We start from the raw sequence: 16,078 nt of genomic DNA, 5'->3' as shown, positions 1-16,078 counted from the left end.
TGACATATATGTAATTCGATTATAATTTACTTTAAACTTTGAACCTTAACTGGCTTCTAGAGTTTCGTTTCTGGTCAATGTTATCTCCCAGAATGCTGACAGTGGGGTATTCAATGATAGTAATGAAAGTCATGGGCTGATCGCTGGATTTTCTCTTCTTGGGTATTGTCATTGGCTGGCATTGTTGGGGCATATGTTACCTACCACCTGTTCTTGCGCCTATCTGAACCACTTTCACTGGCAGCTTATTCCATAAATGCACTATCACTTGTGTGAAGTTGCTCTTCAAGTCTGATTTAAATCTTTCAACTCTCACATTAAACTTTTGCCCTTTAGTTTTTATTTCTCCTTCCATAAGAAAAAGACTGTTCATCCTATCCAGAAACATCAGGATGTTACACACCTCTATAAAGTCAGCCCTGAACCTTGAAAATATTTCCAGCTCACACAACTTCTCCCTCTGACTTAGGCCTTTGGTGCTTGGTAGCATTCTTATAAATCTTCTCTGAACTCTTTCCACTTCCGTGATGGATTTCCTACAACCGGGTGCCAAAGCTCAAAATGCTTCAAGTGCAGACTCGCCATTATCTTGTACAATTGCAATATTTTGTCTCAGCTCCCATATGAGTGTCCTGACTGACGAAGGCCAATGTGCCAAAGTCCTCCTTCACCAGTCTCTGCCTATGTCACCGTTATGTACGTCCACTGTCAGACCCTCTGTTCCACAACACTGCCCATGATGCTACCATTCACTGTACAAGTCTCATCCGGGTTTAACTTCCCAAAATGCAACACTTTGCACATCTGAACTGAACGCCATTTGCCAATCCTCAGCCCACTTCCCAAACTGATTCAAGATCCACCTTTAATTTTTCATCACCTCCTTCACTGCCTGAGGCACCACCTATTTTACTATCATCGACACACTTACTAACCAAGCCTTGTACATCCAAATTGTTCATATAAACAAATAACAAGTAACCCTGCACTGACCCCTGTGCAACTCCACATGTCGCCAGTCTTTGACCATCACTCTCTGCTTCCTACCATCGAGCCAATAATGAGTCCTGATAGCTGTCTCTCCCTGAATCCCTCACAATCTAACCATCCAGACTAGCCTGCCATGTGGGATCTTGATAAGGGCCTTGGCTGGAAACATCGACTCTTTATGAATTTCCATAGATACTCTCTGGCCTATTAAGTTCCTCCAGAATTTTGTGTGTTGCTTTGGATTTCCAGCATCTGTGTTACTGGACTGTAGTCCCCTGGCTTGTCTTTGCCGTCCTTCTGAAATAAAGGTACAGCATTCCCCACCCTCCAGCCTTCTGAGCCTGTGGCTCAAGCTGAAGCAAGTGTCTTTGCAAAGGTCTCTACAAGTGATTTCCTTATTTTCTCACAAGGTCCACGAACACACTCAGTCAGTCTCTGGGGACTTATACACCTTTATGTGCTTCAAGGCTGCCAATGCATCTTTCCTTACATGATCTAAAACATCACACTCATTTCTTTTGCATCCATTATTTTCTCTACAGTAAAAATCTAATCCACCCCTGTGCCACCTCAAATAGATGGATGATCTTTAAAGGGACTCATTCTGCCCCTGGCCACACGTTTACTCCTCATATACCAATGGAAATCTCCTTAACCCTACCTGCCAGATCCATCTCATACCCTCTATTTCCCCCCGATTTCTCTCTTGTGTATGCTACACTTGTCATCATCGAGGGATTTCTGAAACTCTCCCGACCTGAGACCACAATAACTCTTATTGACCAGGAATCTTGGCTTGCCAGCCTTGTCCATCATCAGAGCAGGATCGTGCTGCCACTGAACTCTTGCTATCATACTTTTAAAAACCCATCATTTGAAAATCATTCTTTACCAGCGAACAATCTCACACTTTCAGGGCCTATGTAACCAACAAATACTTCACACATAAAACCTAGTCCCACTCATCATGGACGAAGGTTTTGAATCTGTCATACACGTTGTGTATTATTGAAGAGAGGACAGTGAGCATCAATTCAGCTCACTAATCTGACACACAATAGCAGATCACTTAGACTGTCTGAAGCAAGGCATTACATGCCTAACAATATCCTGGCGAATGAAATGTTGGCCTTCATTACTAGAGGGATTGAATATGAGGGCAAGGAGGTTATGCTGCAACTATACAGGGTACTTGTGAGGCCACACCTGGAGTACTGCATGCAGTTCTGGTCTCCTTACTTGAGGAAGGATATACTGGCATTGGAAGTGGTGCCGAGGAGGTTCACCAGGTTGATTCCAGAGATGAGGGGGTTAACCTATGAGGAGAGATTGAGTCACCTGCATTATACTCGCTGGAATTCAGAAGAATGAGAGGGAATCTTATAGAGACATATAAAACTATGGAAGAGATATATAAGATAGAGGAAGGAAAGTTGTTTCCACTGGTTGGTGAGACAAGTACTAGGGGACATTCTAGGGGACTAGGGGACAAGATTTGGGGGAGTAAATTTAGGATGGTGATGAGGAGGAACTGCTTTTCCCAAAGAGTGCTGAATCTGTGAAATTCTCAGCCCAGTGAAGCAGTGGAGGCTAACTCAGTAAATATATTTAAGACAAGGTTGGACAGATTTTTGTATAGTAGGGGAATTAAGGGTTCTGGGGAAAAGCAAGGTTGCTGGAGATGAGTCCATGATCAGATCAGCCACGATCTTATTGAATGGCGGAGCAGGCTCGACGGGCCAGATGGCCCACTCCTGCTCCTATTTCTTATGTTCTTATGCCTAACAATATCTCAGCTTTCTTTCTTACCGTCAGTTCTATAAGAAAATGCTATTTACAGTCAAATTCAGGAATATTGACAATACATTCCTTGTTTCTTTTCAGATGAACATCATTTATATTACGGTTGAAGGATACAAAGGCGTGAAGATTATAAAGATTAGGTAATCTCAGCAATACCCTGCTCACTGATTCATGCTTTGCCAGGATCACACTGCTTCAGACTTCATTCCAACCTTGTTCCAAATCTGGGCCAGAGAGATGAAGTCCAGAGCTGTGGCTATAGTGATGGCCTTGACCGAGTGTGGCATTGACATGTTCTGGAAACTTAGTCAGTGGGCATTAAAAAGAAATCATTCTAGTTTCTGGAATCATAACTGATACAAAGTTGTGGTTATTTGAAGTAATTTATCATAACTGCGGGACATTTCTGCAGGAGATCTTCAGGGCAATGTCCTAGGATCAACCACCTCCATCAATAGCCACAGGTGGAGATGTTCACAGATTGCACAATGTTCAATTCCATCCACAGACCTTCAGCAAACGAAGCCACCCATCCCTCAGAAGTGGAAAGTAGTATTTGTGTGTCAAGTGATGAAAATGAGGAAACTTAACTAGTTAACTTTAATTTTGGTGATATTATTGTTTTTCTGTCTGCTGCCCCATCTACTCTGATAGCACCTGCCAAAGCTCAAGGGCAGCGGGCACAAAACACACCATTACTTGCAGGTTCTCCTTCAAATTGCACACCCTTCTGACTTGGAAATATATTGTCAGTCCTTCATTGAAGCTGGATCTAAATCCTGGAACTTACTCCCTGAAAATACTGAGGAAGTACCATCATCAGAGGGACTGCAACAGCATCCTCATGGAAATTGGGGATGGGCAATAAATACTGGCCATTTCAGCAAAGTATGGATGTAAAAAATAATTACTAAAATATTAGGTCACGTTGTAATCAGCTAGCTGCTTCAAAATGTTCTTTAGTCATGAAATGTACACCGACCCTGGATGGGTAGAGAAGAATTTGCATTATTTTCTAACTTTCACTTTGCCAGGATGAGCCAAAGCACTTCAACCTACTTCTGTCTTAATGTCGTTTTTACTATTGGCGTGAACACGAAAAAGCTTCAGTCAGAACAATAAAGATTTTGGTTCAGGATAACTATTGTCTAGAACATGGGGAAAGATGTCCCTGAGTTTGTTCCAGTAGATGATTTAGGATATTTCCACACCAGTATTTTCCCTACAATTGTGCTGGGAAATCTACCGAGATTGCATGATCAAGTCAGTCTCTGCAAAGGGATGAGAATCAAAGCCTTTACAACTCAGAGGATGCAAATATTTCCTGAGCCAAGCTCACTCTAAAGTTAAAGTCTGAAGCTCGATTCAGTCTGTCTGGCTGTGCAGCTGGTGATGTTACAGAATTCTTGGTGGGATGCATCACAAAAGTGAGATCAAACTGAGGACTAGTTGTGGTGTTGGAAGCTTAAATACATTTAGCAAACATTCCCACTTCAAAATCAACTTCCTTATCCTTTCATCTTATTCATCTGCATTGCATCAAAATCACATTTCTCTTTTTTATTCAACTAGTCCGTGCACTCAAAGGAACATCTTTCACCAGGAAATGTTTTTGAGTTTCTATCACGCAGACATTGTACCACAAACAAATGGAAGAAATAACAAGTGCTTCTCTAGATTTGTTCTTCTACAAGAACATCAGAAATTGGAGTAGGAGTTTGTCATGGCTCAGACTTTCAATAAGATAAGGCACCACGGTAGCATAGCAATTCACACGACGTCTTACAGCTTGGGAAGCGATTCTGACGTCATCTGTTAGGAGTCCTTACATCCTCCCCGTGTAATGCAAGGGTTTTCTCTTGGTGCTTCAGTTTCCTCCCAAAGTCCAAAGACCTAGTGGATGGCAGGTTAAATGGTCGTTGTAAATTGTCCCATGATTAGGCAAGGGTTGGGGACTTCCGGTGGCTGTAATGGAGTAGGTTGCAGTAGCTACGTGCTCCGAAATTATTCGCTTACTTTGCTGTTTAAACCTATCTCGGTGAGAGCACCATGAGTAGAAAACACTCAAAAAAAGAGGCTACTTTAGAGACTTTGACTGAACTGTTTCAACAAATGTCAGAGAGACTTGAAAAATTGGATAAACTGGATGACTTGGAATCCAAGTTTGACTTGTTACAGAATTCCTTCGACCTGGTTAAATCTGAACTGAAAACGCTTAATCGGAAACTTGGAAGTATGCAGCAGACTGTGAATGACCACGAAATTCATATTAAGATACATGAAGAATCTCTGCCAGTGTTGCAGAAGGATATCAAAGGTTACAAGAAAACTACTAAGGAACAACTTAAAAAATACGACGCGTTACTGAAGAAACTTACAGATTTGGAGACCAGGAACCGAAGGTGCAATATCAGAATTCTTGAGCTTCCTGAAAAACTGGAGGGTAATCAACCTATCGATTTTTGTGCTCAAATGCTGAAAGATTTATTCCCTGATATATTATCAGAACTACCAAAATTTGAGCACGTTCACTGAGTTACCGCGCCTAATTGGGATCCTGCCAAACCTCGCTTTATTATCATTTGCTTTTATGACTATCAGATTAAAGAATGGATCCTCTGTGAATCAAGGAAGAAACACATTATAATTTCATGATCAATAGTTTTGGATCGTTCAAGATTATCCACCGGAAGTTCTAAGAGCTAGACAGGCTTTTAAAGAGGTCATGTCTAATCTTTTTAAGCTTGGCTGTCGCCTTTCTCTCAGAGATCCGTGTAAACTCAAGATTACTACTTCTGATCATAAGGTTTCTTGGTTTATGAAGCCTGAAAACGCTAAGAAATTTTTACAAAGCCTCCATGCTTAAATTCAAATATGAGTTGTTTTATGTTAAATGTTTTAATTTCAGGTGTTCAATCAAGTAATTGGCGCTTTGTTGATAACAAGGTTTCTTGGTTTACGAAGCCAATCATTTGTTTGATTAAGTAATTGGCACCTTGTTATCTTTCAAACTATGCAAAATATGCAGGCAGACTGCATCCATTTTCTCTTTTGTTGTTTTCCGCCATGACACGGGTTCTCTAATGTTACTTTTTTGCAACTCTTTTTAAACAATACATTATATTCTTTCAATGTTATGTTGATTTTTACCTGCTTTTTAGTAATTTGACTGAAAGTAATTATGTAGGGTGTACATGTAGTAATTACTGAGGAATGAAACTATAGGGTGTTTTGCTTTACTTTAAATTCATTCTGATTTTTCCTATTGTTTGATTATTTATATACCTTTCGGTCTTATACTGTTTTTCAATAGTATACAATATTCTATATTTCTTATTGCTGGTTTTTGATTTTTCATTATTTTACCATTTTGTCTTCTTGTTTTTTTGTCTTCTCCAAGGACATCAGAAATTGGAGCAGGAGTTTGTCATGGCTCAGGCTTTCAATAAGATACGGCACCACGGTAGCGTAGCAATTCACATGATGTCTTACAGCTTGGGAAGTGGGGGTTCGATTCTGACGTCATCTGTAAGGAGTCCATACATCCTCCCCGTGTAATGCAAGGGTTTTCTCTTGGTGCTTCAGTTTCCTCCCACAGTCCAGACCTAGCGGATGGCAGGTGAAATGGTCATTATAAATTGTCCCATGATTAGGCAAGGGTTGAATTGGGGTTTGCTGAAGCAACACAGATTGAATGGCCAGAAGGGTCTCCTCTGCGCTGGATCCCAAATAATGTCTGATCCATTCCTGCAACACTTGATTCCACTGCAGATCCAAAATCTCTCAGTGTGGAATATCAATTGTTCCTAGAAATTCAGTTTTCTAATCATGGCCATTTGAAATTCGATCCGATTAATCAGAATTCTGTTCTGAAGCATTTATCACATTATTCTAGAAATCAAAAGAGTTCACTCCCTTCTAGGAGAGAACCTGCCATATTCTTGCCAACATGAAACTCTAGTTAATTGAATGTTAGTTAACCAGGTCAGTTGTAAAACTGATGACAAAAGAGTCTGACAATGAGTAATAAATGCAGCAACCACAACATGACAAAAATATATTTAGAAAATAAACCATTCAGTTCTGATGTTGCCATGAACACACCCAGGACCTGAGCAATGTGTTTCACAAAGGAACATCCTTAAATCAATTTGATTGTTGTAAAGGTGAATACTTTCAGTTGAAACCGTTGACCTGTGCATTATGGCTTCAAAAGAGTATAGTACTCAAATTCGAAAGTTCAACATAATATTTATTAACAAATTACATATATCACGATATACAACCCTGAAATTAATTTTATATGCTCAACAAATCTATAGAATAATAGCTATAATAGAATCAACAAAAGATCATCCAACTACTGTGTTTAACCAGAGTGCAGAAGACAACAAACTGTGCAAATCAAAATGAAGAAACAATAATACAAATAAATAAGCAATAAATATTGAGAACATGTAATGAAGAGTCCTTGAAAGTGAATTCATTGGTTGTGGGAACATTTCAGTAATGGAGTGAGTGAAATTGAGTGAAGTTATCCCCTTTGGTTCAAAGCCTCATGGTTAAGGGTTCATAACTGTTTCCGAACCGGCTGGTGTTCCTGAATCTGGATTAGATTTACAGCCCCAAAAGGGGAAGGAAGGTATTAAACTCAATTCCCCCAAAGAAAACCAAAACTGTTCATTGACATTTCTACCTCTAGATGATAGTTTTTTTAAAATCATTACCCATCTATACCCTTCTCTATTCAGATGCTAAGGTTTAACTCGACTAGCTTAACTTGTGTTTTATTTTTGCAAACAGGAACGGCAGTATCATTGTGGATCATGAAGTTTTACTTGCTATCAGCACCTCGGAAGGATTTTCTGAAGAAGTTCTCAATAAAACAGTCGAAAATATCCAAGCAAGTCTAAAAAATTCCAGTTCAGCAGGAGGTAGGAATTAAACTCAAAAGGGAGCTTTACACTGTACGTAATCTGTGCTTTACTGAAATGTTCAGTAGGACAGAGTGTATTACTGGCCTTGCAGTGTTTGATGGAACAGTGTAGGCCTTTCTCATATCAGAATATTTGACTGAATTTCCAAGAGTGTGATTTACCCGGTTTCATTTTTTTAACCTTTTACATTTAATTTTTATTTATCATACATTTTTTAAATTAATTTGTGCTGCATGAATTGTTATTATCTGCTCTGCACAGACTGGAGTAGTGCTGCCATCTCATTTTCCTGAGCAACAACAATAAAGTTTTGTGCTCTTCTGTTCTACTCATGGGTTTGGAAATGAAGTTTTGCTGTGCTCCATGACCCAGCACTGAAACCCTTCACCTAAATTGTCATCAGATTCAGAAAACTTCCTTTCTTTCATATTTCAGCTTTATTTCATCCTGCAATCATTTATGAAAATTATTTATTTTAAAATTTTAATTTTCAGGCAACAATGGATTTGTTTTTGATAATTCCAGTATAACTGTGAAAAAGCCTGCTTTGAAAGGTAGGACGTGCAATTTAATACTTTGTTACAACAGAACAAATCAATATTGGGTAATTAGGTGTAAATCTAAGTATATCCAGTTGTTTAAATAGCTTTGATGGTACTTTTAGTAGCAGAAATATTGGTAAGCAGAAAACTCCGTTTTAGGTTACACAACCAGCTGCAGTGGAGAAAAGATTCTTTTAAATCTGTGAGTTGTTGTGAATACACTGAGCAGTGGATTTTCTCATGTAATTAACAACATCCCAAAACAGCCTGTTAACGTCTCCCTAAGCAAAATACCAACACTTGACGAAGTCAAGGAGGCCATCAATACCCTGAAAAACAACTAGGCCGCTGGACTTGATAGAATACCAGCCAAGGTCTACAAAATTGGAGGTAACCCGTTTCATTACCAACTGTATCAACTTCTTATCAAGATCTGGATAAATGAAGACATACCAGCAGTCTTTAGATACTGAGCAATTATTACCGTCTACAAAAGGAAAGGCGACCGATCCGAATACAGAAACTTTCATGGAATTTCCCTGTTAGCAACAGCAGGAAAGCTCCTCACCCGCACCATGAACAACTGGCTCAAGCCTTTAGTTGAGAAGATCCTTCTGGAGAGACGTAGACCATCACGTAGAACAATCGACATGATCTTCACAATGCGACAACTACAAGAAAAATGTCCAGAACAACTTCAACCTTTGTACATGGCATTCATCGACCTCACCAAAGCCTTTGACTTGGTATCAAGCGAACTCCTATAGGATGTCCTATCCACCTATAGATGCCCTGAAAAGTACATTCATATCCTGAGGCTGCTCTGTGATGGCATGCTTGCCACAGTCATGGTCAGCAACAGTAACTGTGAGCCTTTTCAAATCAGATCAGGAGTAAAACTGGGATGTGTGATTGCCCCAACTTTGTTCACCATTTTCATTGCGACAATTATCCACATAATCAAGAATGACCTACCCCCAGGAATCAAAATTGTCTACAGAACAGATGGCAGACTTTTCAATCTTGCCCGTCTCAAGTCCAAAAACAAGACATCTACGAGTTCCCTCATCGAGTTCCAATACGCAGATGACAAGTGTTGCAGCTCTCTCAGAAAACCACCTACAACAGATTCTGACTACCTTCAACCGTGTATACACGGAACTTGGACTTACCATCAATTCCAAGAAGACTCAGATCATCTACCAACTGTCACCAACTGAGACAAATCAGATAGAACCAACAATTCAGCTTGGTGAAGCAACCCTAGAAAACATGGACTACTTTCCATATCTTGGAAGTCACCTCTCCTCCAATGTTGACCTTAATGACAAGATCCAACATCGTCTTCAATCTGCTGAAACAGCTTTTGAGCATCTCTGAACAAGAGTCTTTCATGATCGTGACATCTGAACAGACACCAAAATGTTAGTGTACAAAGCAGTGGTGATCCCAACACTCCTGTATGCATCAGAAACCTGGACAACATATCGACGACATCTGAAGGCACTTGAAAAGTTCCATCAACGCTGTCTTCAAAACATCTTAAATATCAGCTGGCAAGATAGAAGAACCAACGTCAGCGTGCTGAATGGAGCAAAAACAACAAGCATTGAAGCCTACGTGATCAAGAACCAACTAAGATGGAGCGGTCATGTCGTTCGGATGAAAGACAAACATCTGCCAAAACTAATCTTCTACTCCCAGCTTAAAGAAGGCAAACATAAAAGAGGCGGACAACAGATCTGCCACCTGGAACCATCTGTCCTGAATTCAGAAGAACTTTCAAAGCCAAGATTGGACTCATGATTCACTTGAGAGCCCATAAATAGATCAACAGAATGAAGACCATCATTCACGACTTTGAGGGATGGACACGATGACGACAACTTCTCGTGGTATCAAAGATCAAAAACCTGATACGAGTATAAAAATGGTTGAGTTTCTCCCAAGGAATTAGACAAAACTGGAATTCCACACTCAACAACTCTTCACCGTCTCATCTCCATGGTGCATGAACTGTACCTCAATATTCTTTCCTTCTGTACAATTTATTTACTTTGTAATTTATAGTAATTTTATGCCTTAGCACTGTACTGTTGCCACAAAACAACACATTTTTACACCATATATGACCTAATACTGCATCCTTTGCCTCACACATCTGCTCATCTTTGAGGTGTCATTTTGTTGTTCCACAACAGACCAAAACTGGTTCCAGTACAGTCAAACACCGACAGTCAGGGGTTTTATTCTCTGTTAATTCTCATGTCATTTCTGTAATGCTAATAGGTCCTTACATTTTGCAACAACGACATTAAATTTGTTATTCCACACTTCTTGTCATGAGTAGAGTAGAGAGCCCTCTGTATAGGCATGTCAGACATGAAGGACTTGGTACAATTTCACAGAGGATGATCACACAGAAAGTTTGATCACTTTTTGAGAATGGCAGTATCAACACACTGAAAACAAACATGCTGCTCAATTGTACCTTTCCCCCAAAACATTAAATTTTTAATAAATAGAGTCAAATTAACATTATTGTCATGTACGTGAATACAGTGAGGCCCAGGTATAAGGAAATAATTTCTTGCAGCGCATAGATTCTGACAATACACAACTTAAATTACACAAGACAATGAAGAAAAAGTGTGTAAACAGGACATCAGTGCAAATCACAGCTAAAACAAAGACAGACAGAAAGGGGAAACGAAGCCAGAGTAATCTGGTGTGGGAGGGGAAGGTGTAAAAGCTGGCAGGTGATGGGTGAAGCCAGAACAGGGGGATTGTAGGTGGCTGGGGGAGCGGCGATGAATCGAGAAGGTGGGAGGTGGTAGGTGGTAAAGGTTAAGGGTTGAAGAAGACATAATCTGACAGGAGAAGGAAGGGAGGTGACAGGCAGGTGAATGGAAGGGGTAAGAGGGCAGCAGGATGGGGAATGGAAAAGAAAGAAGGGGTAGGGAGAGAAATGACTGATAGAGAAATCGATGTTCATGCCGTCAGGTTGAAGGGTACCTAGAAGGAATGTGAGTGTTGCTCCTCCAGTCTGACAGTTACCTCATTGTGGCAGTAGAGAGGCCATGGACTGACATGTCGAGATGGGAATGGGGAACTAATTAAAATGGTTGGCCACTGGGAATTCCTGCCTGTTATGAACAGAGTTGTTCTATGTTGGGTCTCACAAGTGTCAAGGCCACACTGGGAGAACCTGATACAATAGATGACCCCGAAAGATTCGCAGGTGATATGTTGCCTCAGCTGAAAGGATGGTTTGGGGCTGTGAATGGTAGTGAGGGTGGAGGTGAATAGGCAGGTGTGGCACTTCCACTTGCAGGGAGAAGTGCCAGGAGGGATTTCAGTGCAGAGAGACAAAGGAGTCACGTAGAGCGCAATTCCTGCAGAAAGCGATGAGCAAGGGGGAGGAGTTTAGTGGTAGGATACCATGGAGGGTGGTGGAAGTTAGTAGAATGATGTAATGGATGTGGAGGCTTGTGTGGTGGTAGGTAAGGACAAGAGGAACTCTATCCTTTTTCATTTTTAATCTTTATTTTATTGATTTAAAAAAATATAAAAACAAATACAAATCAGAGGAGAAGTTATATCAAATAGATATTCCAATAAAAGTACAAACAAAAAAGGACTTTACACTATCAAAATCATATATAGCATAATATTGAGCTAATATATAAAAGGGACCACAACTCCTTTTAACAATTCAAGAAAAAAAGACTAAAAATTTCTATTATTAAGAAAAAACCCCACTAAACTAACCTAAAACAAAAAAAAGAAAGAAGACTGGGCATTCCATTTGAGGATATAATTACAAAAAAAGGGAGAAATCCTCCTGGTGAAATCTGAAACATCATGGAGAAGAAGACAAAAGATTACTTTAAAAAAGTGAAAAAAGTAAAAAAGAAGAAAATTTAAATCATATGAAAATATTGAATGAAAGGTCGCCAGGTTTGCTCAAATTCAAAAGATGTATCAAATGTCTGACTTTTAATTTTCTCCAAGCTTAAACACAACATAATGGAAGAGAGCCAAAAAAAGAACAATAGGTGGATTAGGACCTTTCTAATAGAACAAACTAGCTCTCCTAGCCAATAAAGTTGAAAAAGTGAAGATACATTGAGCGGAAGCAGAAACATTTCCTGCTTCCTTCGGCGTGATCCCAAAGATTGCCGTAAATGAATTAGGTTGTAGGTCCAAACCTATGACTTTGGATAACGTTCTAAAAAAATCTCTCCAAAAATTATTTAACTTTATACAAGACCAAAACATATGAGTGAAGGTAGCCACCTCAGCATTACATCTATCACAGGTGGGATTTATATTAGAAAAATTATGCGTTAGTTTGTCTGTTGACATATGCACTACCTTGAACTGAATCAGGGAGTGACGGGCACAGATGGATGAATCATTAACTAAATGATAAATTTGATTCCATTGATCATCTGAAAGTGACTGCGGAAGTTCCAGTTCCCAAGCACGTTTAACCTTATCATTAGACATCATTCGTAAATTCATAAGCCGTTTATATATAATGACTATCAATCCTTTTTGAGATGGTTTAAGCTGAAAAATAACATCTATCATATTTGGCAAATGAGCAAATGGATAATTCAGTAATAAATCTGGTAGAAAATTCCTAACTTGTAAATATTAAAAAAATATGATTTATCATATTTATCCACTAGCTGTGAAAAAGACATTAAACAATTCTCTAAAAACAAAACTAAATAAGTTTTTATTCCCTTAGTTTTCCTTATTTAAAAGGCCTTATCCAGAATTGATGGTTTAAAAAAATAGCGAAGATGGATATTACTAGACAGAACAAAGTTATTCAAATCAAAAAATCTGTGAAACTGAAACCAAATTTTTAATGTATGTCTAACAATGGGACTAAAATCTTGTCTACCAATCCTAGAAAATGAAAAAGGAAGAGGCGCTCCCAGTAAGGAAGCCAAAGAAAACCCCCTTACCAAGCTCTCCTCCAAGTCCAACCATGAAGGACAGTCTTGATTATCTATAACGTAAATCCAAAAATGGTTGGGCAAGAGAATGTAGTTATCCCTATTGATAAAGAGCCTGATGACTGAGGGGTAGCAGCTGCGCTTGAACCTGGTGGTGCAAGCACAGTTTACCTGATGGTAGTAGTGAGAAAAGAGCATGGCCTGGGTGGAAGGATCTCTGATGATGACTACTGCTTTCCTATGACAAGTTTCATGCAATGGTTGGGAAACATTTACCTGTGATGTACTGGGCCAAATCCTCTACCTTTTGTATGATTTCACTTCAAAGATATTGATGTTTCCATAACAATTCCGTTAAAATGTGTCAGAGTTTTTTAATGAGATGCCAAATCTCTGCAGATTCCAAAGAAAGTAGTGGTACTGCCGTGCTTTCTTTGCAATTGTATTTGCATGCTGGGTCCAGGAAAAGTCCACTGAACTAGTAACACCAAGGAATTTAAAGTTACTGACTGTCTCTACCCCTGATGCTCTGGTGAGGACTGGCTGATGGAACTCTGGTTTCCCTCTCCTGAAGTCTATAATCAGTTCCTTGTTCTTGGTGACATTGGGTAAGAGGATGTTGTTATGACACCACTCAGCCAAATTTTCAATTTTCAATTTTCCTAGCAAGATACTCAAAATGCTGGAGGAACTGAGCAGGCCAGGCAGCATCGATGCAAAAAGTACAGTCGAGGTTTCAGGCAAGACTGGAGGAAAATTGCTGAGGAGTAGATTGAATAGGTGGGGAGAGAGGAGAGAGCAATACCAGGTGATAGGTGAAACCTGGAAGGGAGAGAGGTTGAACTAAAGAGATGGGAAGTTAATCGGTGGAAGAGAAAGAAGGACATGGAAGAAAGAAAAAAGGGGGAGGAGCACCAGAAGGAGACGATGGATGGGCAAGGAGATAAGGTGAGGGAGGAAAAAGGGAGTGGGAAGTGGTGAAGTGGGTAGTGGGGAGCATTACCAGAAGTTTGAGAAATCGATATTCATACCACTAGCTTGGAGGCTACCCAAATGGAATATGTGTTGTTCCTCTATCCCAAGTGTGGCCTCATCCTGACAGTGGAGGAGGCCATGGATGGACATATCGGAATGGGAATGGGAAGTGGAATTGAAATGGGTGACCACTGGGAGGTCCAGCTTCTTTTGGCAGACCGAGCATAGGTACTCAATGAATAGGTCTCCCAATCTACGTCGGGTCATACCGATGTACAGGAGGCCACAATGAGAGCACCGGACACAATATCTGACACCAACAGACTCACAGGTGAAGTGTCACCTCACCTGGAAGGGCTGTTAAGGGTCCTGATTGGTAGTGAAGGAGGAAGTGTAGGGGCAGGTGTAGCAATTGTTTCACTTGCAAGCATAGATGCCAGGAAGGAGATCAATGGGGAGTGTGAAATAGACAAGGGAGTCAAGTAGGGAGCGATTCCTGCAGAAAGCATAAAGTAGGAATGGAGGGAAAGAAGTGCTTGGTGGTGGGAACCCGTTGGAGGTGGCAGAAGCTTCAGACATGATGGGAGGTGGGGTGGTAGGTGAGGACAAGAGGAACCCTATCCTTGGGAGGATGGCAGGAGAATGGGGTAAGAGCAGACGTGCATGAAATGGAAGAGATGCGGTTGAGGGCAGTGTAGAGTAAGGGAAGCTCCTTTCTTTGAAAAAGGAGGACATCTCCTTCATTCTAGAATGAAAAGCCTCATCCTGAGAGCAGATGCGGCGGAGATGGAAGAATTGAGAGAAGCAGGTGGCGTTTTTCCAGTGGGGTGGGACGAGGAGCAGGGACGGTATCTGTGAGAGTCCATGGGTTCGTAATAGACATCAGTGGATAAGCTGTCTCTGGAGATAGAGACAGTGAGATCGAGAAAGGGGAGGGAGGTGTCGAAAATGGACCAAGTGAATTTGAGGGCAGGGTGGAAGTTGGAGGCAAAGTGGATGAAGTCAATGAGTTCAGCACAGGTGCAGGGAGCAACACCAATGCAGATGTCAATGTAGTGTAGGAAAAGTGCTGGACAGTTGTCCATGTAGGCTTGGAACATAGACTGTTCCACACAGCCGACGAACATGCAGGCATAGCTGGGACCCATGCGAGAGCCCATGGCTACCCCTTTAGTTTGAAGGAAGTGAGAGGAGCCAAAGGAGAAATTATTCAGAGTGAGGACAAGTTCTGCTGGGTGGAGGAGTGTGGTGGTGGAGGGGAATTGGTTAGGTCTGGTGGCCAGAAAACAACGGAGAGCTTTGATGCCTTCCTGGTGGTGGATGGAGGTGTATGCTAACCCACCACCACATCAGTAATTCATCAATAATAATATCTATTTCTTTACTATTGACAGATAATTGCAGTGCATTGGTTCCTGGTAATGCCAGCAAATATTATAAACTGGTTTTCACTGAGAAGAAGGCTGTATGTCTTTCAATATGTGATTCAGCAAGGAATGACTCAATGAAGTGTGGAAATGGAATGTGCGGAATGACAAACAATGGACCCTTGTGCTAGTAAGAATTGACAATCATTGTTCTCTGAATATTTTCATATCTTTGCAGCCTTAATAGTATTCTTCTGCACAGTAAGGTTCCACAGCCATGAAATCATAAAGCATAAATAACTGCATGAAGAGCCAACATCATTTCCTTTCTTAGATGGAGTGGATTTGCCAATGCAATCTGGGTTCAATGTTCAAGGATCTGCAATATCTCGAGTCTCCAGATTTTATGAACTGTTGGACATTATTCATATTGATATCTAAACAAATTTCTATTTTACTATTTTTAGATGATACTTTGCAATGTAATAACA

At 40.4% G+C, this 16,078-nt stretch overlaps 1 protein-coding gene across 1 annotated transcript in view; it reads left to right on the top strand.

Annotated features, from left to right (window-relative positions):
* LOC140729824 (uncharacterized) overlaps positions 1 to 16,078 on the top strand; it is a 168,385-nt gene that overhangs the window by 130,894 nt on the left and 21,413 nt on the right. The window contains exons 31-34 of the mRNA XM_073050036.1: positions 2,875 to 2,933; positions 7,597 to 7,727; positions 8,225 to 8,284; positions 15,615 to 15,777. Coding sequence (XP_072906137.1) covers positions 2,875 to 2,933; positions 7,597 to 7,727; positions 8,225 to 8,284; positions 15,615 to 15,777 — 413 coding nt within the window. The remainder of the gene's footprint in view (positions 1 to 2,874; positions 2,934 to 7,596; positions 7,728 to 8,224; positions 8,285 to 15,614; positions 15,778 to 16,078) is intronic.

The sequence above is a fragment of the Hemitrygon akajei genome, chromosome 6 (assembly GCF_048418815.1).
Source record: "Hemitrygon akajei chromosome 6, sHemAka1.3, whole genome shotgun sequence".
Classification (NCBI taxonomy): Eukaryota; Metazoa; Chordata; class Chondrichthyes; order Myliobatiformes; family Dasyatidae; genus Hemitrygon; species Hemitrygon akajei.
The sequence above is the reverse complement of the archived record's forward strand: the minus strand, read 5'-3'. Positions and strand labels throughout refer to the sequence as shown.